This window comes from Manis pentadactyla, chromosome 10 (assembly GCF_030020395.1).
Source record: "Manis pentadactyla isolate mManPen7 chromosome 10, mManPen7.hap1, whole genome shotgun sequence".
NCBI classification, from domain to species: domain Eukaryota; kingdom Metazoa; phylum Chordata; class Mammalia; order Pholidota; family Manidae; genus Manis; species Manis pentadactyla.
The window spans coordinates 109,409,732-109,434,146 of NC_080028.1; the positions used below are offsets into that span (position 1 = coordinate 109,409,732).

At 41.9% G+C, this 24,415-nt stretch overlaps 1 protein-coding gene across 1 annotated transcript; it reads right to left on the reverse strand.

Moving 5' to 3' along the window:
- Positions 1-3,645: 3,645 nt before the first annotated feature.
- LOC130685057 (eukaryotic peptide chain release factor GTP-binding subunit ERF3A-like) lies at positions 3,646-24,415 on the reverse strand. Its single transcript, XM_057508260.1, has 7 exons — positions 24,235-24,415; positions 13,262-13,303; positions 13,101-13,142; positions 12,170-12,397; positions 11,122-11,155; positions 6,947-6,983; positions 3,646-5,446 (listed from the first exon to the last, which is right to left on the reverse strand). Exons 3-7 carry the CDS (start codon positions 13,120-13,122, stop codon positions 5,273-5,275), a joined length of 495 nt encoding a protein of 164 aa, XP_057364243.1. The 5' UTR covers positions 13,123-13,142; positions 13,262-13,303; positions 24,235-24,415; the 3' UTR covers positions 3,646-5,272.

Consider the following 24,415-nt stretch of genomic DNA (forward strand, 5'->3'; position numbering starts at 1 on the left):
GATGAGCATGGCTGCCCCCCACAGCAGCTCCACCACTGGGACATTCAGCTTTACGTCAGGACGGACTGGGAGAACTGGTCTCAAGAACCCTTTCTGGGGAGGGTTGAATCCGAACTCCCTGGATGCAGCTGGCCAGAGCACACCCTTTCCCTTCCACACGGCCAGCACGCCTCAGAACACGTCTGGGATTGCAGGTGAGATTTGGAATTGTCTCGGTCTGCAGTGCAAGGCACTGTTTTAAGTGCTGACCCAGTCTCTGCTTTTGGAGCTGTATGCTGTGGTGAAGATTTAGATGTTATGACAGAAGTTATTCATAAACAGCATCAGGTAGCAGTGTAACTCATGACAGGAGGAGCTATTTAGGTAGACAGTGGCCACCTTTCTGAGACAATAGCAAACCGAGGCCATGGTCGCAGTTCCAGAGTTGGGAGCAGGGACAGCGGCTGGGGGTTAGGATGTTGCAGGCACAAGAGGAACGGCCCGAAGGCAGAGACGAGCTTATGTTTTCATGAGCAGAGAAGAGGCCGGTGTGGCTAGAGGTTTAAAAAGGAAAGTGGGATAAAATGATATTAAGAGACAGGCAGAAAGGAAGATCATTCATGGCCTTCAAAATTTTTTTTCTTTTTTTGGTATCTATTTACAATTACCTGAAAAACAGTAAGTTTACTTGGTTCCCCCCTTCCCCACGTACCCCGCACAAACCCCATTAGTATCCCTGTCCGTCAGCCTAGTAAGATGCTGTACAATCACTACTTGTCTTCTCTGTGTAGCCTACCCTCCCCGTTCACCCGCACATTATGTATGCTAATCATAACGCCACCTTTCTTTTTCTCTCCCCTTATCCCTCCCTTCCCACCCATCCTCCTCAGTCCCTTTCCCTTTGGTAACTGTTAGTCCATTCTTGGATTCTGTGATTCTGATGCTGTTTTGTTCCTTCAGTTTTTCCTTTGTTCTTATACTCCAAAGATGAGTGAAATCATGTGGTACTTGTCTTTTTTCGCCTGGCTTATTTCACTGAGCATATTATCCTCCAGTTCCATCTATGTTGTTTCAAATGGTAGGATTTGTTTTCTTCTTATGGCTGAATTATATTCCATTGTGCATATGTATCACATCTTTTTTATCCATTCATCTACTGGTGGACACGTAGGGTTTTTCCTTTTCTTAGCTGTTGTAAACAGTGCTGTGATAAACATAGGGGTGCATCTGTCTTTTTCAAACTGGGCTGTTGTATTCTTAGTAGAAATTCCTTGGAGTGATATTCCTGGGTCAAATGGTATTTCCTTTTTGAGCTTTTTGAGGTACCTCCATATTGCTTTCCACAATGGTAGAACAAATTTACATTCCCACGAACAGTGTAGGAGGGTTCTCTTTTCTCCACAACCTCGCCAACATTTGTTGTTGCTTGTGTTTTGGATGGTAGCTGTCCTTACTGGTGTGAGGTGATATCTCATTGTGGTTTTAATTTCATTTCTCTGATGAGAAGCAATGTGGCCCATCTTTTCATGTGTCTATTGGCCATCTGAATTTCCTCTTTGGAGACCTGTTCAGCTCCCCTGCCCATTTTTTAATTGGATTATTTCCTTTTTGTTTTTGAGGTGTGTTAGCCCTTTCTATATTTTGGATGTCAACCCTTTATTGGATCTGTCATTTATGAATATATTCTCCCATGCTGTAGGATGCCCTTTTGTTCTGTTGATGGTGTCCTTTACTGTACAGAAGCTTTAAAGCTTGATATGGCCCCATTTGTTCATTTTCGCTTTCCTTTCCCTTGCCTGGTAAGATATGTTCATGAAGAAGTCACTCATGTTTGTGTCCAAGAGATTTTTTACTGTTGTTTCCTAAGTGTTTTATGGTTTCATGGCTTAGATTCAGGTCTTGATCCATTTGAAATTTACTTTGTCTATGGGGTTAGACAATGATCCATGTTTCCTCCTTTTTTGCAGCCATCACCTCGGCCTTTGCAGCTATGACCCTGACCACCAGCAGTGGGACCAGTAGCTCTGTGTTTGGCGTTACCACCTCATTGCCCTTCACGTCTGGGGTGTGAGCAGGTCCCGCTGGCAGTGGGGGCTTTAGGATGAGCATGGCTGCCCCCCACAGCAGCTCCACCACTGGGACATTCAGCTTTACATCAGGACAGAGTGGGAGAACTGGTCTCAAGAACCCTTTCTGGGGAGGGTTGAATCCGAACTCCCTGGATGCAGCTGGCCAGAGCACACCCTTTCCCTTCCACACGGCCAGCACGCCTCAGAACACGTCTGGGATTGCAGGTGAGATTTGGAATTGTCTCGGTCTGCAGTGCAAGGCACTGTTTTAAGTGCTGACCCAGTCTCTGCTTTTGGAGCTGTATGCTGTGGTGAAGATTTAGATGTTATGACAGAAGTTATTCATAAACAGCATCAGGTAGCAGTGTAACTCATGACAGGAGGAGCTATTTAGGTAGACATTGGCTGCCTTTCTGAGACAATAACAAACTGAGGCCATGGCCCCAGTTCCAGAGTTGGGAGCAGGGACAGCGCCTGGGGGTGAGGACGTTGCAGGCAGAAGAGCAAAGGCCCGAAGACAGAGATGAGCTTATATTTTCATGAGCAGAGAAGAGGCTGGTGTGGCTAGAGGTTTAAAAAGGAAAATGGGTTTAAATGACATTAAGAGACAGGAGAAAGGAAGATCATTCATGGCCTTTAATATTTTTTTTCTTTTTTTGGTATCTATCTACAATTACTTGGTTCCCCCCTTCCCCACGTACCCTGCACAAACCCCAATAGTATCCCTGTCCGTCAGCCTGGTAAGATGCTGTACAATCACTACTTGTCTTCTCTGTGTAGCCTAGCCCTCCCCATTCACCCCCACATTATGTATGCTAATCATAAGGCCCCCTTTCTTTTTCTCTGCCCTTCTCCCTCCCTTCCCACCCATCCTCCTCAGTCTCTTTCCCTTTGGTAACTGTTAGTCCATTCTTGGGTTCTGTGATTCTGCTGCTGTTTTGTTCCTTCAGTGTTTCCTTTGTTCTTATACTCCAGAGATGAGTGAAATCATTTGGTACTTGTCTTTTTTCGCCTGGCTTATTTCACTGAGCATATTACCCTCCAGCTCCATCCATGTTGTTGCTAATCGTAGGACTTGTTTTCTTTTTATGGCTGAATTATATTCAATTGTACATATGTATCACATCTTTTCTATCCATTCATGTACTGATGGACAGTTAGGTTCCTTCCATTTCTTGGCTATTGTAAATAGTGCTGTGAGAAAAATAGGGATGCATATGTCTTTTTCAGGTTTTTGCCTGTTTTTTTCTAAGAGTTTTATGGTTTCATGACTTATATTCAGGTGTTTTATCCATTTTGTATGTACTTTTGTGTATGGGGTTAGACTATGATCCATGTTTCCTCTTTTTTTGCAGCCACCACCTCGGGCTTCGGAGGTATGACCCTCACCACCAGCAGTGGAACCAGTAGTTCTGTGTTTGGCAGCACTACCTCATCGCCCTTCACGTCTGGGCTGTCAGCGCGCCCTGCTCACAGTGGGGACTTTGGGTTGAGCGTGGCTGACCCCCACAGCAGCTCCACCACTGGGGCGTTCGGCTTTGGGGAGGACAGAGTGGGAGCACTGGTGGCACGACCCCTTTCTGGGGTGGCTTGAGTAACAACTCCCTGGGTGCAGCTGGCCAGAGCACACCCTTTCCCTTCCACGTGGCCAGCATGCCTCAGAACACGTCTGTGTTTGCACATCAGATTTGGTATGGGCTCGGTGTCGGAGTCCAGCTCCAGCTGAGGTGTGGGTCACGAAGGAAAGGACAGTGTCAGCGAGTGAGATCAATGAGGAGACGAAACACCCAATTAAAGTTGTAACATCTCCTGACATCAAGCGGCAGGGTCTTTATTTTTGTATCTTTTTACGGTTTACATAATGTTGAACATTTTTTAAAATTATGAATAATACAATCCTTTTTCTGTCAGTTTACATAATTTCAGCTTATCACCCTTAAGTAAACATCACTATTTCTTCTAATAGTAGCCATTTAACATTTAATTTTTAACTTTCCCCTAGTCTATTGTGATTAGTAATTCATGTAAGCTATGTGGTAGGTGCTAAACAGAAAATGGCGTAAGACAGTGTGTGGGTTAAGCATGTGGGCTATGATTTTTACTTTAAGTGTGTAAGATTATATAGACTTTTAGATATGTGTCTAAGGCTATATAAAGTTTAAGCAGGTTATATAAAATGCAAGCTATATGCCTTTTGGTTATTAAGTGTAACTATATTATTAATTAAATCCTATCCTACACGTGGGTAGAGGCTTACATCTAAAATCTAGGGCTGGTACTCCTATCACCCATTCCTTAACATTCCTATGAATACAACAAAAACACCTTATTCTTTTATAATATTCATTCCACAATTTCAGATGTTTACACCTTTCCTCCTGCATCTACAGGCACCAGGGCCTTGCAGTCAGTCCTCTTTATCCTTTATATAAGAACACTAAATCTGCTCTTACTACCTTACTATTAATATAGTAATATTTTATAAATTTATCATAAACTTTTATATATGGGATATTTGTAAATATAAATTTTATTTTGCTCATAAATTCTTTCTATGAGGGCGTTACCAGAGGTGTCTTCTAATATTATAAGCAACATAAGTGGGGCCCTGGGCAGTGGGGACTATTAATCTTTATTACTTTGCTGTTTCATATATGTTTCTTGGGAGAATGGGTTTTTCCATGGCCTAGGTTCCAATAACTCCTTGTCTGCCAATATTCTAAAGAAATCCCAGTTAGTCATGTTTGAATTGTTACAAAGGGGAGGACAAACTGCATCTAGGTTTAAGAGAGGCCTGGGTTGTTCTACCTCACTTATTTGTGGCAGTATGCCTGGAACAGTTGGTCCCATAACACTGCTTTCATTTCCGGAATTGCTGCTTTGATCAATATTGTGGGTTATGTTGTTTACTAAAGATGAATAATCTTAAGTACATAAGATTTCCCATATATGAGCCCAATCACCATCATAACTGCAAAAATAAGTGCGGGAATTAGCAGGGGCCAGCTATGAGGTTTCTGTTTTCAGGATTCCTCCTCGTGCCTGGACCTTGTCAAACACTGCACCAGCTCAGTCTACAGTGCCAGGTGCTGTTTTAAGTGCCGACACGGTCTCTGCTCTAGGAGGTGTATGCTGTGGTGGAGAGAGAGATGTTATCACAGATGTTATCTGTAAACAGTTTCAGGTAGCGGTGTAACTCATGACCGGAGGAGCTATTTAGGTGGTCAGCGGCAGCCTTTCTGAGACAATAGAAAACAGAGGCCATGGCCATAGTTCCAGAGTTGGGAGCAGGGACAGCGGCTGGGGTTGAGGACGTTGCAGGCACAGGAGCAAAGGCCCAAAGGCAGACACGAGCCTAATGTTTTCATGAGCAGAGAAGAGCCAGCTGTGGCCAGAGGCTTCAAAAGGAAGGTGGGATAAAATGACATTAAAAGACAGCAGAAAGGAAGATCTTTCATGGCCTTTTAAAATGCTTTTCTTAAAGTACTAATGGAAGTCACTATAGAATTTCAGGCAGAAGTGATTTTATTTCCATTTGGAAGATGCATGATAAGTAGTTTGGGCCCTGGTAGCTTCCATTTTCCTCACTGAATAGAAAAGCTCCTTGGCGTGGGTTAGGGGGAGATGTATACCAAGGAGGGCCTCTCTCAGTAGTCATTTTGGAGAGGGGGAGAAAACGACGTGTGAGAGCTGTGCCGGGCAGTTCTGAAGTCTGGGAAATTGTGGTTAGGAATTTGAAGCAAGGCCGGTCAGCACAGTTGTGTCTGCCCAGCAACATTCAGTCTTGAGGTGTGGACCTAAAATCAGTGGATAGAGAGTAAACCCAACCTGGTTAAATGGCACAGGGAGCAGGAGGGGCAGGGGGCTGACTACAGGCCCTGATGAGGCAGAGGATCTGGAGTGGGTGCGGTTGGCACGGGAGCAGGGACAGCACTGTGCTCGCAGCTGAGATCTGGGAGCAAGAGCAGTTCCTGGTTGCGATAAGGTGTGACCCCCCAGAGGTTGGGTGTGGGGGAAGATTACGTGCAAGGTCAGCACCTCGGGGGGGCACCCTCCCCACCTCAGGCCTAGACAGATACAGTTACATGTGAGAGGATCTTCCCAGAGAGCCGCTGTGGAGGGTAGCCCAGCACTGGGCAGGAGTCTCCATGAGGGCAAGCATGTGCAGGAGACCGAGTTCGAGTGGGCCTGTGGGAGGATGGGGGCTGACTCTGGGGTGGGGCTGTGGTGAAGTAAAGGAGCGGTGGCAGGCAAATGGGGAGGAGACATAACATTAGTCCTGAGAGAAGAGAGGTCCACTCAGTGTCCCACTCAGCTGTGTTGTGGTGCCCAAGGGAGTGCAAAGGTTCTCCTCAGGTGGCGAAAGGACAGCTCGGGCTCTGCTGCAGTTGTGGGTGGGGGGCTGGGCAGGCTCACCTGGAGCACAGAGGTTAGGACCCAGTCACCCCATGTGCTTCCTTACCAAGGGGTGAGCTGGATAGCGGTGTGGGCTAAGGGATCCTGTGGGGATGCGTTTGCAAGCAGACCTCCCCCCAGTTCATTATCACCTGCTTTGACACCTTTTGCTTGTGGGCCTAGTTTTCAGTTCTTTGCAGTCTCTCCATTCTAGGCACATTCACACCCACCTTTGGTCAGAACACCCCTGGAGTAGGTGCATCAGGCAGCAGCCTCTCCTCTGTGGTGTCCTCAGCACCTGCCCAGGGCTTTGCTGGACCTGGAACCTTTGGTAAGCTGCAAGTCTCTCTAGTCAGGGTGACCTGCATATTCCTTGAAGATGGGGTGGGGTTGTTGGGGAAGCACGGACCAAGCACTTGGTCCTTGTCCCCACCGCAAAAAAGAATCAAAAGGCAGAGACACAGTAGTGAAGCAGAGGAAAAGTTTTATTTAAAGTTACTTACAGAAAAAGTGCAGGCAACTTCAGAGAGAGACAGCACCCTGAAAGGTTGAAAAGAAAGTTTAAAGTGAAAAGGTTATGCACTTAGGAAGTGTAGGCGACCTCAGGGAGAGGAGCACCCTGAGAGCTTGCGGGTTCCCCCTTTTAAGGATTCTTCAGGAATGTGACTAAGGGCTGGGGTTGCAGAGCTGTTAGGTGGTCTCTGAATAATACTTAGAACTAACTTAACACAAGCAACTTCCTGCTGTGATTTCTCCCTGGGAGCTGAGCCTTCTTGGTCTGGGAGCATATCAAACAAGACTGCTTCCCCTGCCCCCAGGGTGGGCCGAGTTATTGTCTGTTTGCTAAAGAGTAAGTTAAGAATCTTCTCAACTTCCTGGGTATTAAAACACAATCTTATTTTTAAGATGAAATCCTTCCTGCCTGTGACTATGTTGTTTATGCTGGGCTTACTTGCCATTATTAATTGCCCAGACTGCAAACTACTTGATTAGGGCCAAAGGAGAAAAAAAAAAAAGCATGTAGGTTAAGTCAAAAAAATAAGCTGGGCCTGCATGATTAACACAATAAAGCCATGGGCTATGCTGACATATCCTCCTTTCTCTGGGGAATATTCAAACATTCCAGGTCAAGTTGCTCCAGGCTTTTTGAGCTTTAACTGATCCACTCTGGGTCATTTTTAGTGGGCTTTTTCCTGGCCTTATTCTCTTTCCATCCCACTCATATCTATTTTCCTGCCTAACAGGGTGTGGTCCCTTCCTCTCTGGGAAAAAAACAGGCTAATAAGCACAAGAAAGTTGTGACCTCGCTGGCAGTCAGGTGCCACTGAGGAGCCATTTCTGGCAGAACTTCTCCCAAGCCACTGGAAAGCCAGGTGGCCTCCTGCCTCCCAAGGAACCCAGCCTGGGAAGCCCTGTTGAAGCACCCAGGGTTCTGTTGGCCTGGCCCTCCACAGGGTACGGCACCCAGAGAAGCAGTCTCTGGTAGTAGCCTCCCTGATGAGGTCCTTTTCCACTGGTGCAGGATCAGGGATCCAAGAATTCCAACAGAAAACACAAGCGATAAGCACATCGGCAAGAGGTAGCCTACGTCCCTTGCCCCCACCCTGGACCCCTTACCTGGATAGGGAGTTCAAAATAAAAATCATCAACATTCTAATGGAGGTATGGAAAGACATTCAAGAACTCAGGAATGAATTCAGGTCAAAGATCCAATCGTTGAAGAGCACAATGGAGGGTACTAAAAGCAGGTTGGATATGGTGGAGGAGACAATGAATGAAATAGAAACTAGAGAAGAGGAATACAAAGAAGCTGAGGCACAGAGAGAAAAAAGAATCTCTAAGAATGAAAGAATATTGAGAGAACTGTGTGACCAATCCAAGCAGAACAATATTTGCATTATAGGAGCACCAGAAGAAGAGAGAGACAAAGGGATAGAAAGTGTCTTTGAGGAGGTAGTTGCTGAAAACTTCCCCAATCTGGGGAAGGAGATAGTCTCTCAGGCCATGGAGATCCACAGATCTCCCAACACAAGGGACCCAAGGAAGACAACACCAAGACACATAGTAATTAAAATGGGAAAGATCAAGGATAAGGACAGACTGTTAAAAGCAGCCAGAGGCAGAAATAAGATCACATACAAAGGAAAGCCCATCAGGCTAACAACATCAGACTTCTCAGCAGAAACCTTACAGGCCAGAAGGGAGTGGCATGATGTATTTAATGCCATGAAGCAGAAGGGCCTGGAACCAAGAATACTTTATCCGGCAAGATTATCATTTAAATTTGAAGGAGGGATTAAACAATTTCCAGTAAGCAAAAGCTGAGAGTTTACCTCCCACAAACCATCTCCGCAGTCTATTTTGGAGGGACTGCTATAGATGGAAGTGTTCCTAGGGTTGGGTAGCTGTCACCAGAGGTAGTAAAACAACAATAGGGACGGTGGAGCAGCTGATAGCGAGGCAAATGCAAAATTAAAATGACTATCCCCAATGTCAATCAAGGGATAGACAAAAAGTACAGAATTTGATACCTAATATATAAAGAATGGAGGAGGAAGAAAAAGGAGGAGAAATAGAAAAGAACTTTTAGATGGTGTTTGTAACAGCATACTAAGTGAGTTAAGTTAGACTCTTAGATAGTAAGGAAAGTAACCTGGAACCTTTGGTAACCACAAATCTAAAGCCAGGGTATTATGCTCAGTGAAATAAGCCAAGCGGAGAAAGACAAATACCAAATGATTTCACTCATCTGTGGATTATAAGAACAAAGGAAAAACTGAAGGAACAAAACAGCAGCAGAATCACAGAACCCAAGAATGGACTAACAGTTACCAAAGGGAAAGAGACTGGGGAGAATGGAAGGGTAGGGAGGGTTAAGGGTGGGGAAGAAGAAGGGATATTATGATTAGCATGTATAATGTGAGGGGTGGGGGAAAGGGGAGGGCTGTGCAACACAGAGAAGACAAGTAGTGATTCTACAACATCTTACTATGCTGATGGACAGTGACTGTAATGGGGTTTGTGAAAACAAAAAAAAGAAGAAATGGGTCTAATTTAGGAGGGATTAAAAATGAAAGGCCTTATCCTACAGTAGGGGAGAATATATTTGTAAATGACCCATATGATAAAGTGTTAACATCCAAAATATATGAACTCATATGCCTCAATACCAAAAAAACAATAACCCAATTAAAAACTGGGGGAAGGACATGAACAGACACTTCTCCAAAGAAGAAATCCAAAGGACCAACAGGCGCATGCAAAGATCCACATCACTAATCATAAGGGAAATGCAAATTAAAACCACACTGAGTATCACCTCACAGCAGCCAGGATGGCCACTATCTGAAGACAAGAAATAACAAATGCTGGTGAGGATGTGGAGAAAGGAGAACCCTCCTACGCTTTGGTGGGAATGTTTAAATTGGCGCAATTGCTGTGGAAAACAGTATGGAGGTTCCTCAAAAAACTGAAAATAGAAATACCATTTGACCCAGTAATTTACACCCCCCAAAAAAACAAAACCCCTGATTTGGAAAGACATATGCACCCCTATGTTTACTGCTGCACTATTTGCAATAACCAAGGTACGGAAGCAACCTAAGTGTCCATCAATAAAATAAAAGATAGATAAATTTAAATAGAATAAAGGATAGATAAATTTATCTATAGGATAAAGAAGATGTGGTACATATACATAATGGAATATTATTCAGCCATAGAAAGAAAAGAAATACTGCCATTTCCAACAACATGGATGGATCTCGAAGGTATTATGCTCAGGGAAACAAGCCAGACAAAGACAAATACTGTATGATTTCACTTATTTGTGGAATATAAAAACAAAGCAAAACAGAAGGAACAAAACAGCAGTAGACTCAGACACTGAGAAGTGACTAGCGGTTACCAAGCTGGTGGGGAATGAGGCTGAGGGGGATAAAAGGATACAATAACTCACAATCACAATATAATTTGGTCAGAATAGTACAGCATGGAGAACATAATCAATGATTATGTAACATTTTTCTACGTTGATTGACAGTAATCACACTAGAGGGGTGAGGATTTAATAATATGTGTAACTGTTGAACCACTGTGTTGTATATTTGAAACTAAAAGACTGTATATCAATGATACTTCAATTAAAAAAAAGAAAAGCCTTTTAATTAAAAAGATTTTCAATATTAGAATACATTACTAAAGGTCAACCACGGTGTTTTCATATCTTCTAATCTCAGCATGTTAGCCAACCACCTATCTTTGATTATAAATTTAAGGAGTTGATAGATTAGAAAAATCTTTCCCCCATGCACCTAATTCAAGAACTGCTTTTCATTACTCCCAAGAAAATTATATTCAAAGCAGACTGACATTTCCTATAATCTAGGATTCTGTATTACTTTTTATAGAAAAATCTAAGAGACAGCTTTCATAAATACATTTATGTTCCTGGTGGTGATGACAGAAGATTTTAGAGAAGACCTAAATTCCATCAGAAAATACTAACAACGATCATACTGCAAAAATTACTTAACATCAGCTTTCCCTACAAGTAATGTCATTTTATTATTAATTTTTCTTAAGTTGGGGTAACCTGTTTTATCTCCTTTGTGTGAATGTTTGCAATGCCCAAAACATTCCATTAAATTCACTCTATTATTTCACAGAAAACACTTACATTATTTGTCCTCCAATGGTTGACTTGCCAGCATCTAAAAGTAATCATCAACAATGTGTAAACCAGGTGTAAAAGACAAAAACCCCAAATACCAACAATTAAATACACCAACAACTGAAGGCATCATTTAGCTGATATAATTACATCTTGCAACAGCAACTGAAATGATAGGAATTTGGGGCACACGCTCTGGCTAGTTACCTTCTTCTTTGTAAAATGAAGCTGCTAAGATCCCTGGCAGCTCAACAATGACTGAGAACTGCTTTACTGATAAACAAATGAATTTTTGGACAGATTCCTCCCTGACCGTTAGCTTAGAGCACAGCAACAACAGAATATAAATTACCCCAGTGGAGCCTCAGTGGACAGCAAGAGCAGGCCAGGACTGAGAGCTCCATTTAGGTGGTCAGCCTGCCTTTCACTCTTAGCAGATACAGTTGTGCCTTTACAAATTTCAAAAGGGGGCTCGCTACTGAAAAAGGAGGGGAAGCCAGAGACAAAGAGAAGAAAAAAGGACACATAATCCTGTATTTTCCTTTCACAATTTTGGGAGTAAGTCAGAGAACACCTGAATAAATAAAATAGGGTTTTGTTTTGTGCTAAACCAGCAACCTGACTAGCATCCACAACTCACTCCAATTAATTTCTTACATTACGCAAAATCAAACTATGTAGTAAAGTGAATCCTAAAAAGTTAACAGAATAACTGAAGTTCACACAAAAAAATAGGCACATTTTCTAGACTGTTAATTAATAAATGTCATAATATGCTGAGCCATCATCAGTGGTCTAGAGACCAATTATGCATCATACAAATATACTGTAGCTTATTTTCTTCCAGCTTCTATTCCATTATACAACTGTTCATCGGCCCAACCTTCAAGAACAAAGTGCTGCCACTTTTTTGCCAGCTAAAAAATCAAGTTAAAAGTCAAGACATTTAGATCAATTCCAGTTTCACTAAACATCTCCAAGTAGCCAAGTAAGATGTTCTGTTTGTTGTACACAGTAATTCTGGTCATTTCTTATTGCTGTGAACCCAACTTACCTACATGCCCAATGAATACAACATTTACATGTTCCTTCTTAGGAGCACCTGGTGGTGCAACCACAGATTTGGGTTTTGGTATCTCCTCTTCCTCCTCCATCATCTCCTGGGCACCTTCCTCTGGGGGCCTTCCACCTCCCAAGGAGCCACCCACTGGCTCTGCTTCACTGATTTCTTCTTTGTGCTCCCGTGATTCTTCTGGGGACATTTCTGTCTCCCCATTTTCTACTGAAATAAGGTATTTTAACTCAGTATTCTGGTAAAAAATTTAGAGTCTATACTTTAAAACACAGATGCTTTCAAACAACAAATAGAACTTTGCATATTTAGTTCCAGTTTCCAATGTCTAGTGACACATAGGAAAGTATCTTTCACAACAGAAATGGATAATAGCTTTCAAGCTGGCCTCACTGCTGACATCAGGGCTCTGACTCAGACACTACAAGAGATTGCTATTTTTATAAAGCTCCATTTCATAAGGACAAACAAAATGTGAACAGGAGATGTATCATTCGTAACAGCCCAGTAACTCCAGCGTCAAAATGCCCTGACAGTGGAAAAAAGGGAAAGTTTAAAACCAGAACACAGGATTTAGGGGCTCCTTTCTTTTCCCTCTACAAGTAATATCTTTGGTATCAACTTTTTGGAAATATAAAACCCTTCAAATTAACAAAGTTACATAAAGGAAGGAATTTCTCACAAAGTAAATGGAACAAGTATAACTATTTAAACTGACTAGCATTCTTCCACCCAATTCCTCTATATTGACAACTACTAAATTTATCACGGCATGGTTAATCCAAACACAAAGATTCAATGCCAGTGTTAACTGTAGGGATTACAATAATCATAACACTTACATTTGCACCTTAAATCTTGAGAGTGAAAGAGTTTCATAATACTGTATTAATATGGTCAGAAATTTTCTTACCAACAGTTTCTGAAAGTTCCATGCTAACAGCTGAATTTGAACCTAGACAAGAAATTGAGATATAATATACATTTACAAAACAATATCTAGCTCTATATACTACAGACAACTTAAATGTTTTCTCAGTCATATATTCAAAGAGTCATATTATAGATGCTTACCTACACACAACAATTGTTCCTCTTCAGAAGGTTCCACAGGTGCTATTTAATAGAAATAAGTTATATTAAAAATTGGAACTATACATCTATTTTATTTATGTTCTAAAATACAGTAAAAATGTAAGTTCAATAACCCAACAAAAATCTCAATAACCCAGACCTAACTAATGGCAACTAACTCAGGTTTCGAACTACAAATCTGTTTAACCTACTTCTAAAAACCTGCCAATCACAGCCAATTTTCAAACCTTTTAGTAACTGAAATGTACTCATAAAAGTATGCTTATTCTCATATTTTGCTTCAAAAACTTTTCTATCACAGATATTTAAAGAGTAATCGGCAGCATACACAGATCAGATTAGGAAGATTTTGCTCAACGAAGACACATTACTTCTCTAGTTTCTCTTGGTAGCTGTAGTCAAAGAAGGCTGTGATTAGCCCTTTTAAAAATTCTATAATCATACATGTTTTATCATCAAGATCCTTGAATAAATTCTATTTGATACCAATGAAGTTAAAAGGACATTCGTATAAAGTCCCTGAAATGTGTACGGGCCCTTATAACAAACATCTCAGAAAAGATGATTAAAATGACACTGGTTTTGTCCCTCTATTAGAATTGTAAGATCAAGCAACAATCCAGTTTCCACAATTGTCACACTGAAAATCTACTTTGATATCACTGAAAGAGATGTATGAGAAATATATACTGATACTTACATGTTTAAGTTTCTTTTTATATCTGAAAGCCTAATGATACTCTGGTATGAAAGTGCCCTTGCTTTAAAGAATCTCCAAGATGCAAAAAAGACACTGAAGAATTTGAAGTCACAGGAATCCCGCACACCAATAAACACTGAATTGATAATCTGTCAAAGTCATATTTAAAATCACTCCACGGAAAGTATTAAGACCTGTAAGTCAAGAAAAGTTTTCGGCCCAATCTTCTATAACGTGCACTAGTGAAGAAAGGAGTTTCTTGACCCTGAAAGGTAAAGGGCAACCAAGATCTCTTGAGAAGTGACATGCTTAGTGTCACTGCTGATGATCCCACACAGTGGTATTTGGATGACCTTTGAACGGAAAGACACCTCAGCCAGCAACAACAGCATGGCTTCCACCGCGGCGCAGTGCAGCTGGAGAGGAGAGGCTAAGCGCAGAGGTAACAGGGGTGACACCGGACAGGTGCAGGAAGGAAGAGTGAACGGTCTAAGACACCCCAACCTACGCGATTAGCAGGATGTTAACAGAAATGGAAAAAGCATTTGAACTAGGTTTGGAAGAAACAGGAATTGTACTTCACAAAAGACTTTTTTTCACTTCCTATTTCAAAGAAAAGTTTACAGGTATAGTAAGGAAAAATCACTCAACTTCCAGAGAAAGTCAGGCAGTGCTAGGTGATCAGGCGGACGTGCCAACCTCAGGATGGAGGAGGCAGCAGACGCTGGTGCTGAGAGGCCAGCACTGGGCTGACTCCTGGTTTTAAAGCCTAGAGTGTCATGTACAAGTTGTGAGAGGCAATTATTTCACTGAATCATGGAAATGACATGCCATCTGCCTGACAGGATTGCTCAGAGCACTGAATGAGAGTACACATCTGTTTAGTATCAATTAAAGAACTCCTCGCACCTAGGAGATATTCAACAAGTGACTCCCCACTCCCTAATATGTAATGAGCCGTCAGTTCAATTCTATCAACTAACATATACTGCACATCTATTATGGGTGCAGACAGGGATAGAAACACTCACAAATCCACACAGTGCTGGAGGCAGGGTTGGAGGTTGTGGCAAGTTACCCTAAATCCACTTAAATGTTTATTGAGCCCTCATGTGCTGATTGCTATCTTATTTAACCACCCCCCCAACCCTATGAAGTAAGCGGTAACTTACCTAACATTCTGACATATTAGAATGGGCTTCTCCAAGTTACACAAATGCCACCTTGCCCTTCCTCAGACAGCCCTTGCTGAAAATCCCTCAGTAAAAGTAAACCGAGGAAGTGATGACACAGTTAGGATGGTCAAGCATTTTAAGGCAAGGAAGACTGAGACAATCAGTATGGGGGCTCTCTCATCACTTATAAGACATCCCAAACTGCAAATGGGCATTATAAGACCGAACAGTACACACACCTCAACACCTGTTCTACAACCAAGTCTTAGATTTACAAATACACAATACATGCCTAAGGCTGTAAGGCACCTCTCAGGACAGTGACATCATGGCTGCATAATGCAGCATAATAACTGCTCATGGTTTTATTTTTCAAAACACCCTACATTTATAACACATTTGTCTTCAGTTTGTACAGCTTACAGAGGCAGAGACAGGGTCAAGTACAAACAGCAATTAAGTTATTAATATACACGTAATGATGACATTAAAGGGCCTCAAAATAAGAAGCTGACAGTAGTTTCCCCAGGATGGAAGAAAAAGAGCTTATCCTTGCATTCAGACCACGGATCACATTACAATTCAAATGACAATGGTAGCAACATCTGCGAACTGATGTTTTTGGAACAATGAACCAGAAAAATCAGATACAGCAACACGTTCTTTACATTTAAACTTATCAGTGTATTTGTACCCGTCTCTTCTCTCACACACATATGCATTCACACACATCTCCAACCCTTTCTCATTCTACTCCTATTATTCATAATATACATCACATCCAGATTTACTGGCTACTAATGCGCATAGGCTTAGAATTCTACCAGGTCCAAAGTTACTTATTCATGGCTGGCAAACATACCCATTAAGGGCTTGATTTTCAAGTCCTGCATGCTTCATATCTGCTAGTCGAGCAGAAGTTAGTAAACCTCCCAAGGAATGAAAACAGTTTCATATTTTCTAATGGTATCTCCATGTTCAGAAGATACATCCTCATCAGGAGCACACCCTCGTTCAAAAAAGAACAATTCTAATTAGGTGGGAAAGTTTATCAGAAGTGTACTAGTTTATAAAACTGCCATACCTCAAATTAAAAGAAACTAATGCTATAGTTGATGATAAAGGAAGATTAATGAACTGGCTGTGATACAAGGTACATTACCAAAAGTTTTAAAACAAGAAGTGAAAGTGTTTACCAAAAGACAGTCAGGCAACAGAACTGACTATGGTTTAACACAGACGATACTGTGAGTCTTAAAACTCTTAGTTAAAAGTTGATAATGGTGCAATAAGCCAGACACAAAAGATCACATGTACAATTCCATTCACATGAAATATTCAGAATAGGTAAATTCATACACTCAGAAAGTAGATTGGTGGTTGCCAAAAGCTGGGAAAAGGGGAGTGTTAAATGACTGCTAAAGAGTATGATTTCCTTTGCAGGCGATGAGAACATCTGGAACCTTGAGGTAGTAAGCTGCACAACGCTGTGAATATACCAAATGCCACCGAACTGTTCACTTTCAAATGGCTAATTTCATGTCATATGGATTTCACCTCAATTTTTAAAAACACAAATTTTTTTTTTAAGATTTGATTATGGATCAAAGGACTTTAACACAGAGACTCTTACTTGGCCAGTTCATGTGAAGGCCACACTAGTGGTGGGCTGTGAAAGCCAGGTTTCAGTTCAAGTTATATTTTAAATATAACGTCTGGCCAATTCTTAAGGTGCTTAATCCACATAGTCCATAAATCAGCAATTTAAGTGTGTACTGCTTTAGATATAAAACTAATCTTTCATCTCTTTACACACAAAACAACAATATGTAAAAGTCATCCTACTTAAATTTCTTAGTCCTGTTAGCTAAATGGTGTTCACTATTAATGAATAAAAACTTCAGTGCTGTCGCAAACGTCACAAGTGTCTTACACTACACTGAAGTAAGAAACTGTGTGACAAAATTCTGTCCAATACAAGCTTCTGCAATCATGGAAATGTTCTGTTTCTGTGCGGTGATATGACCGTCACTTAGCCACATGTGGCTATTAGGCACTTGAAGGTGGCTGTGAACAAGGAACTGACTTTTAAATTGAAACATTTAGTTTTAATTAAAGAGCCATAAGTGCACAGTTCTAGATCCCCTTAAGGATTCTCCTCAATTGTAATACAAAACTTTCCACTTTTATCCCACCACCCCGCCCACCCCATTACCCAGCTTAGGATGGCTCTTCTGAGCTCCTCTAGGGTAGGACCCTTCTTGCAGCTGTAAGCACACCTACACACAGATCTCAGTTCTGGTTTCCTAAGACATTAGAAACTTCCAGAATGACTGTGGTTTTCTGAAATACAGAGCCTTTTCCCACCTCCTGTAAAGTCTCCACAGGCTGAAACGGTGTACATACCGGTTAAGTATGTAATTCATTGTGCCTGGACTGTAGCCGTTTCTTTTGGTTTTCATAGGTCACTAGTTCCTTATAGTCTTATCACTTCAGTTTTCTCACCATCTGTAGCAGTCCACCTATATATTTACTGCATTTCCATCAGGGTTCAATAGACTAAAAACAACTTTGTATGTGTCAGTTTTCCAAGAAGGGGTTAGAGAAACAATACTGAAGAGATGCTGAAGTACAATTTGCTTAAGGAACTAAAAATTCTCTAGCACCCAGATGACCATACACTCCCAACCAAATCTGCCTGCCTGAGGTATTTCTCTCCCACAGACAATACTGAAAACCAGTAAAGGCAGACATCACAGCCAAACGCCCACACAACACATGAAATGTCCATGGTTTTGCCTTAACTACCTATGCTCTCAAAATAAAAAGGTACAATGCTATAGCGGTGAAGAGAGCTGTTTCAAATTATCTCACATTATTTCCTAAAATGTAGGAAGAAGTAATTTCAAAGTAGGGCATTGCCTACTTATCACAATGTCACCCTGCTACTACTGAGACAGAACAGGGAGGTGGTGCCATAGGCCACAATCTCACAGACGTGGTTTCTGAAAAAGTGTCTCAGCCAAAAAGACCTTTTCATAGCAAATAACAGGGAGAAGACTAGCTGAGTTACTATTACTAGAATAAACTTTGAAATCAGACATAGAGTTTAACCCTGGCTCCTCCACTTACTAGGAGATGTCACCTCATTTATTTAGCTTTTCTGAGCCTTAATTTTCTTATCTATAAAAGGACTCAACATAACCTCAATAACCTCAAGAGATTGTTGTGAAGATAAAAGCATATGAAGCAAGTAACTGCTCAATAAGTTTATTATTACAAGTTTTTCAAAGCCCCATATTAACAAAACTTTTGAAGAATAAAGACAAGAAAGGCAAATTCTAGGGCCTCTCTCAGGAAATCCATGCTGGTTGGTGGTCAAGATGTTAGCCCCAGGGATGCCCTTCTCCCCAGTCAACAGCACGGTGTAATGGAAAGGGCACTAAGCTAGCAGTTGGCTAACAGATTCCAGACTCCACTGTTGCTGAATCGGAGTCACTGAGTATCTGTAGGCTTCAGTTTGTTTCTCTGACAAGACTGTACTACTGCCAGGGTCACTTTCAGCCCTAACATTCTACGAACTATTCATTCACTAAAAGCAATGACACACATCCACCTGAGTGGGCTTTCTGTAGAGTAACTAAGATCCACTATGTTTTTTAAACAACCGTAAAACATAGGTTTATTTATAATTTATACCCCATTTACATAAAAAATACTGTAGGTGAACTTAAAATACTTTGCAGACAACCAACCATCCAAAGGAGCTGGACACACCACTGAGTAGTACAGTGGCCCACTGTGGTTCTATAGAAACGGTCAATGCAGAAATTGCCCCAACAGCATTCTAAGGCATGCACTTTCTGCTTGTTTCAAGGCGAGTGGCTTACAATTACCTGGTTGGAATGTGGTTTGGATTGCGTGTAACCACTCTTAGGTTAGGCTGGTGAAAGATGCTCAAGAAATCCTTACTGTTTCTCTCACCTAGAAAGCAGAATTATGATGGGGAACTGGCTCAACTTGGAGTACTGTGACAACTAGATTTCCTAAAACAAAGTCACTTAGGAAAAAAATACACCTACAGCCTAGCCTGCTTTGTTAAAATCTACTGAAAACAAGGACACCACTTTTAAGAAGCTTTGGTATGAATCAACAAACGACAGCTTAAAAGGAAGCCTAAGGATGTCAGAATAATCAAGAACTTTCACCTAGTGGCCATATTCTTGCTTCCCAATAATTTAAGAACTGTGAATTTAATGATGAAATTCTTAATTAACATGCCCAGTAGACATACCAGTAAATAAAAGCTGCTCCAAAGAGGGTCTATTCTCAATCAAAATTTCATAATGGCAGTAACTCACTGTTAGGTATGAGCACCAAGCAGTGTAAAAAGGTAACTGATGCTCTACTCTAGCAATTTCCTAGCAAGCTGAAATAAAATACCAAAACACAAGAAATGTAAATTTTATGTGAATTATATCTGAACTTAAAAAACACTATGGTATTAACAAAGAAGAGTACCAGAAAATGTATCTCTAGGTTTATGATTAGGATAAGATTGAAATGAGTTACAAAGGGCACCTATGAACAACTCCTCTGCTCAGCTTTGAAACCCTCTCAAGCATGTTATGTCTTCCATTAGAGTAAATTGGGGGTCTGACCCCTTTCTAGACTCCAGGACTACGATTAATTCATCTTGTGGTGTCACTTCAAGTGCCCAGCACAGTATCCTGCGTTCTGTAAACACAAACATGTTTGTTCATTAATTGCTATACATCATTCTGAGCAGAAACCAGACTTACATCTCAAAAAATTCCATTCTAATACTGCCAACTCACCAAAAAAGACTATTGAATCCTTTTCATTCCTTTCTCTTCGACTAGAAAAACAGTAATATTTTAACACTCTAAGACATTTCCTCCCCAGCAAACAAAAACAAAACAAGGTTTAAAATTTGTCATCTACTCTACTTCCCTAACTCACCCTGAGAAATTTTAATCGCTATCTTTTCTTGCAGTACAATTCCAGAGAAGGTGAAAAACAAGGGACAGAAGAAAGCCATGTACAAAACCTGCAGTAAATAAAAGCTGCTCCAAAGAGGGTCTATTCTCAAGCAAAATTTCTTACCAGTTCAAATAGCTGCTCACAAGGAAAGCACTGGTTCATGTAATGCCTTCACTTACTCCCTAAATCCTCACGCTGGAGCCATTGCAAGCATGTAAAATCATGAAATAAGAGCCCAAATCTAATAATTGGTTAAGTCAAGATAAGAAATAACTAGCTAGAAAACGAGGTAGGAAAAGAAATAACACTCCTGGAACAGTATTTCCCCCTCACCTTCTCTGCCTACTTTACTTACTGTCCCACTGAAGACTTTGTTACTGTAGAGATTTCAGTCTCATGGGAAAAGGAAAATCCAGTCAAGAACCTCATCTATCTTCTGTCTAAACTTATCTCTCAGTCAACAGGTATCACTTAAAATCATAATAAAGTCTAAGAGCCCTTCTGAACAAAACAATTACGTAAGATTCTGCACTCTACTCTGGTGACCCTGAAGAGGTCACTTTTGAGACTACTCAGTGATTAACAAGCAGCCACCACGTACTAGTGACGGTTGCATTAACTTTGTGCATATACTAAAAACCACTGAAGCATACACTTAATGGTGAATTCTGTGATATGTGATTATATCTCTGTCACTAAAAAAAGAAGAAAATCCCTTCCCCATAAAAAGACATCCATCAAAAACCAAGTACTATGAAACAGAACATTCCTCTTTAAAATTCAGATTCCATAATACAATGTGCTACGTTTTGGAGATAGTTCCTCCTCTGAGGACTGCTGGTTTTATTCTATACTCATTTTTTACTGGCAGAGTTCTGAGAGATGTTAAGGGTGGGATGGTGAAAGGACACCACACCATTACTAGAGAAGCCTGGATGTTCTACAAGTCCAAGTTCTATGCTCTAAAACTTTTGTGTCCCCCTCAAAAATTCATATGTTGAAATTCTAATGCCCCATGTATTGGACTTAGGTGAGGTTTTTTGGAGGCCGTAAGTCATAACGGCAGAGCCATGACGAATGCATTTCACAAAACAGCTCCTTTATAAAAGAGGCCCCAGGGAGCTCCCTTGCCCCTTCCACCATGTGAGAACAAGAAGCCAGCAATCTGGTCTGAGAGAGGGAAGGAGGCCCTCATCTGACCAGGCTGGCACCCTGATCGCGGTCTTCCAGCCTCCTGAGCTGTGAGGGATAAATTTTGTTGTTTACAAGCTACCCAGTCTGTGGTACGGTACTACACAGCAGCCCAAATGGACCAAGACACCAAGTAATCCTGAATTAAATCGCTAAACTTACTTCTCATTCAACAATAAAAAAGAATGAACTGTGTGCAAATTGAAACTCAAAATAAGTACATTCTAGCATAGAAAATGTTTGTTCTCTTACACAGAACCCTTGTCCTCCACATTTTCATTCATTTCAGGACCTCTACTTTAAAGAGTATCACGTAGTCAATTTACTTGGATCCACAGAGAATTGAACTTAAATGAATTACACTTGGTTACACTTAATTTGTATTCTACTTAATCATTCTGTTGGAAACCTGTATTACTTTTTCAGAGAGCTAAGATCAACACTGAATCCCAAGTTTTTACTTGGGAGGCTGGAAACAGGCATAACCACCCAGCAGCATTCTACTTAAGGTGGATGACACTGTGCAAAAACTTTTATGGTGACTGGTTGCTCAAGGAACCACCAGAAAAACCCAACTAGCCTATTTTCAGGAGAAACGACAGATATTCATCCTGGACAGGAACACTTAAGAAGTCATTCAGTGTTCTACCTCTAGACTTCCTCCTTCAAGAGCTCTTCCTCCTATCCAGCTTAAAAACAGGGACCCTACCACAAATTTCAACAAGGGCTTAACAACCAAAGAAAACATGCTCCCCTTGTGTCTATTTCCTCACTATAAAAAAACTTGCAACTTTTATGGCTCCCCCTTTGTCAATTTCTAAGGACAAGTTTCCAATTTTTTCTCTGCTTCTTCCAGGCATAGTTCTCTGCTATGATGGTGGTACTTCATGGACCTGTATGGGTTCAAACATGCAATCCAACAGTCCCACATCTCTCTGGACCTCAATTTATAAACCATTCTTTTCCAAATAGACAACCCTAAAGAGGGCACTTTTTAAAATATGAACTGGCATTTTGTAGAAGCAGTTGACAAAGTCAGTAACACCAAAATAGTTTGATAAAACTGAAAAAAACTGACCACCAAGTAACAAAGAATGTACTTTTCTTATAACCGCTTCCTTACATATTTTTACATCTCCACTTCTAACAGTGTCACAGAGAAAAGGATTAAGAATAAACCAGCAAGTTGGCACATACCAGTAAGAGGAAAGACAGCTCTTCTACCTAACAGGTAAAGTCTAGTCACCCAACAATGTCTACTCCAGATCACTGCTCTGAGGATGGCTGTCCCTTCCTGACTCACTGGCTGATGGGTGGACAAGCTGGAAATGGAGTTCCAAGTCTAGCCAGAGTGGTGCTGGTGGCTCCAGAGTGAGGAGGGACGGCCAAAAAAGAAACAAGAAAATGGCTGGATAAAAGGAATCTGCATGATAAGGTATGGGGAACCGGGCACTTTTAGGGGTTGGTAAGTGAACTTTATTTAAGTAGGCCAGATGGCTTGATCTAAGCAAAGAAATAAAAGCTAAGCTTTCTTGTTCAAAGGCAAAACATCAAGTAAAATCAAACAACCAAATTCAAACTGTGCTCACATATGTACTTACTTCACAGAAGTACTTCTCCAAACTCTCTGCCTCTACACAGAAAACTGTAGCAAGTTTCTGAAGAAGCTAAACTCCCAGAGCACTTTCATGATGTCCATTTACCTAGGAAATACAACGTGGAACTTCAAAGAGAAATCAACAATCTATTCTCACAAATTGCCAAGAACATCTGTGATCTGGTTCTCCAATACCCTCGCTCACCAAGGTACATTCCTTTCTCTCTTTAAGCCAATATTGACAGTTCCTAAAATAAGCACTTTTTTATACAGGGGAGAATAGTTAACTTCACTCATTGGACATTCCCAGAAGATCAGTACCCGAAAGCCTGTCATCCTATCACTTAAGCAGCCCCGAAATACAGAAAGCTTTTTAAAGACCAAACCTGACTTGAAACCACACAAAACATTCTACTAGCTATGGTCAGAATGGCACGTGAGAACTATTAAGCTATAATACCAAGTATCTGAACAGACTAATTACTGACACGTGAAAATAAAGAGTGACTTACAATACCAAGCAGCCTGAATAAGGTATCCGATTTTGACACGTTTAAAATTCTAAACGTGTCATTAAGGCGAGAAGTCCCACTTAAGAAAAAGGGAAAACAAATCAATGTAGTTTCCTATACACATTACGGGAGGAACTCTTACTTTTAACACTGTGAACTTCACAAGCTTACACAATGCTGAGGACTAAAAGATCTCTGAAGTGAGGGCCAACAGTTTCTGCCGGATCACAAGACTGCAATGCATCTTGGGATTCCTTCAGGACACTTCAGTGCCAGATACCCAAAACGTTAATTACAGTTTCAAAAATAGAAGTTGGAGCAAGAGACGCTCTCTCGCCTAGGCATAAGGTGAAGGGAAAACTCGGGCGCTCGTCCTCCCAGCTCCTCGGGTCTGGCTCGCTCAACGTCCACCCACCTCCTGGTTCCATCTGTCCCACGTCTGGGCCTCGTGGCACTGATGGCCGCGGTCCCCTCTCCGTCCCATATGGTTCTCAGTTCTAGTGGGTAGCTGCGGTCCCCGGGAAAGGGACGGGCTCTAGATCCCTCCCGTGTCGCCGACACGCGGCTACCGCTCCTCCAGGCCCTCCGCTGCGCCCGGGCCGCCCCACCCAGGGCTGCCCGCGCCCGGCGCCGCTGTCAGCACCCCACGTGCCGCCGGGCCTCGAGGCCGCGCGTTCCCCGCCCTGCGGGGCAAGCCGCAGACCCGTCCCCCCACCAAACCAAGGTGGGCTCCGGCCTCCCGCTCGGCTGCTCCCGCGTCCCGGCCCCTTTACCCGAAGGGCCTCCCGCGCCACTGTCGGCTCCATGGTGGTGGGCGCCGGCGCGGCGCCAGCCGGGGATGGCGACGGCTGGGCAGGGCCACGCAGGAAGGACGGCACGAACTCGGCGGCGTGGACGTTGGGCACGAAGGGTTTGGCACTGACGTTGAGCTGCCGGCTGAAGGCCGCGCTGAGG

Excerpts from the sequence above, each read along its gene's own strand:
- LOC130685057 (XM_057508260.1), bottom strand. The coding sequence starts at position 13,122 with ATGGAACTTTCAGAAACTGTTG. Across the intron at positions 12,398-13,100 it reads GGAACTTTCAGAAACTGTTG|TAGAAAATGGGGAGACAGAA; the intron begins GTAAGAAAATTT and ends ACCTTATTTCAG. Across the intron at positions 11,156-12,169 it reads TGTATTCATTGGGCATGTAG|ATGCTGGCAAGTCAACCATT; the intron begins GTAAGTTGGGTT and ends GATTACTTTTAG.